Here is a 1,354-nt window from a genome sequence, read left to right as displayed (position 1 = left end):
CATATACCGAGTCTCCCCATTGTGCTTCAAAAAGGAAGGACCACCCTTGGAATTCCCGCTGAAAGGAAGTTTCTGGGAACTTGGAATCCCTTCGGCCATTCCAGCCAACAGGAAAGACAAAAAACGACCCAAGACGCGGGAAAGCCGGTCAATTTCTTGATACCATTAACCCCCAATGGGGTCGGGGTTATTTCCGTGGGGTTGCTGTGGAAACCCCGGCGTTAGTTCAGCTTCCCGGACAAATTATGCTTTAGCTGGAACGCAGATTGCGATTTGTGGAACGGCCGCTTGAGAAAGGGATCCTTATTAAGCAACGGGGAATTCCTTGCTGTAATCGAAGAGTACTTTGCGTAATGGAATGGGCAGAAGAGGTGACCACCCAGATTGGGCAACCCCGGTAAGACATGGTACCTCCCCCATCATGCAGTGTACAAAATGGCTGACGGTCAGACAAAATGTCGAGTAGTATTCGACGGATCGGCCAAATGTGCCGGCGTTTCATTAAATGATCATCTTGAGACAGGACCAAACCTCCAAGCTGATCTAGTAAGCATCCTACTGCGCTTCAGGCAATATAGAATTGCCGTGCAGGCTGACATCGAGAAAATGTATTTGCAAGTAGGACTGCGAGCAGAAGATAGGGATGCATGTCGCTTCCTTTGGCGCGATTGCAGGTCAGACGCTCCCCCGCGAAGGTATCGACTAACCCGAGTGTGCTTCGGGCTGGCGTGCTCACCCTACCTTGCAATCAAGGTCATCAAAACGCACGCAGAACTAAACTCTGAAGAGAGCAATGAGACAGTAAAAAAGGCGCTTGCCAATATGTATGTAGATGATCTGGTGATGAGCTGCGACAAAGAGGATGAGGTGAGAGACCTAATACATAGGGTGCCGATGTTCCTCGGTAAAGGTGGCTTCCACCTCAAAAAATGGGCCAGCAATCAGAAAGAATTGCTATCTATACTTCCGAGAGAGGAAGTGTCAATAAACGCCCAAAGGGAACTCGGAAAAACCCTCGGGGTCTATTGGAAGAGGGATGAAGACATCCTCACCTTCAAACCACCTCGAAACCTCAAAACACAATCCCGCTCCACAATGAGGCAAATGTTAAGCCTTGCGGCCCAAGTGTATGACCCATTGGGGTACATATCACCGTTTATTGGCCAGATAAAACTGTTGTTTCAGCGCTCGTGGACGCTAGGACTGGGCTGGGATACATTATTACCACCAGACATCGAAAGACAATGGCGCAGCTGGCAAGAACAACTTAAAACACTGTCTCAAATAAAAATGAACAGGGCCTGGATCCCATACCCGGTGCAACAAGTGCGCAGGGTAGAACCTCCCACATTTT

General features: G+C 49.1%; 1 protein-coding gene across 1 annotated transcript; it reads left to right on the top strand.

Moving 5' to 3' along the window:
* Positions 1-435: 435 nt before the first annotated feature.
* On the top strand, positions 436-1,335 carry Tsp_14405 (viral cysteine rich superfamily; the record flags this gene model as incomplete). Its single annotated transcript, XM_003368736.1, has 2 exons — positions 436-867; positions 1,186-1,335. Coding segments are annotated over exons 1-2 (582 nt in total), but the record flags the coding sequence as incomplete, so codon positions are not given.
* Between the last annotated feature and the right edge of the window lie 19 nt (positions 1,336-1,354).

Source organism: Trichinella spiralis (assembly GCF_000181795.1).
Source record: "Trichinella spiralis strain ISS 195 chromosome Unknown Scfld1984, whole genome shotgun sequence".
Taxonomy (NCBI): domain Eukaryota; kingdom Metazoa; phylum Nematoda; class Enoplea; order Trichinellida; family Trichinellidae; genus Trichinella; species Trichinella spiralis.
Note: the sequence above shows the minus strand (reverse complement) of the source record. Positions and strands in the feature narration are given on the sequence as shown.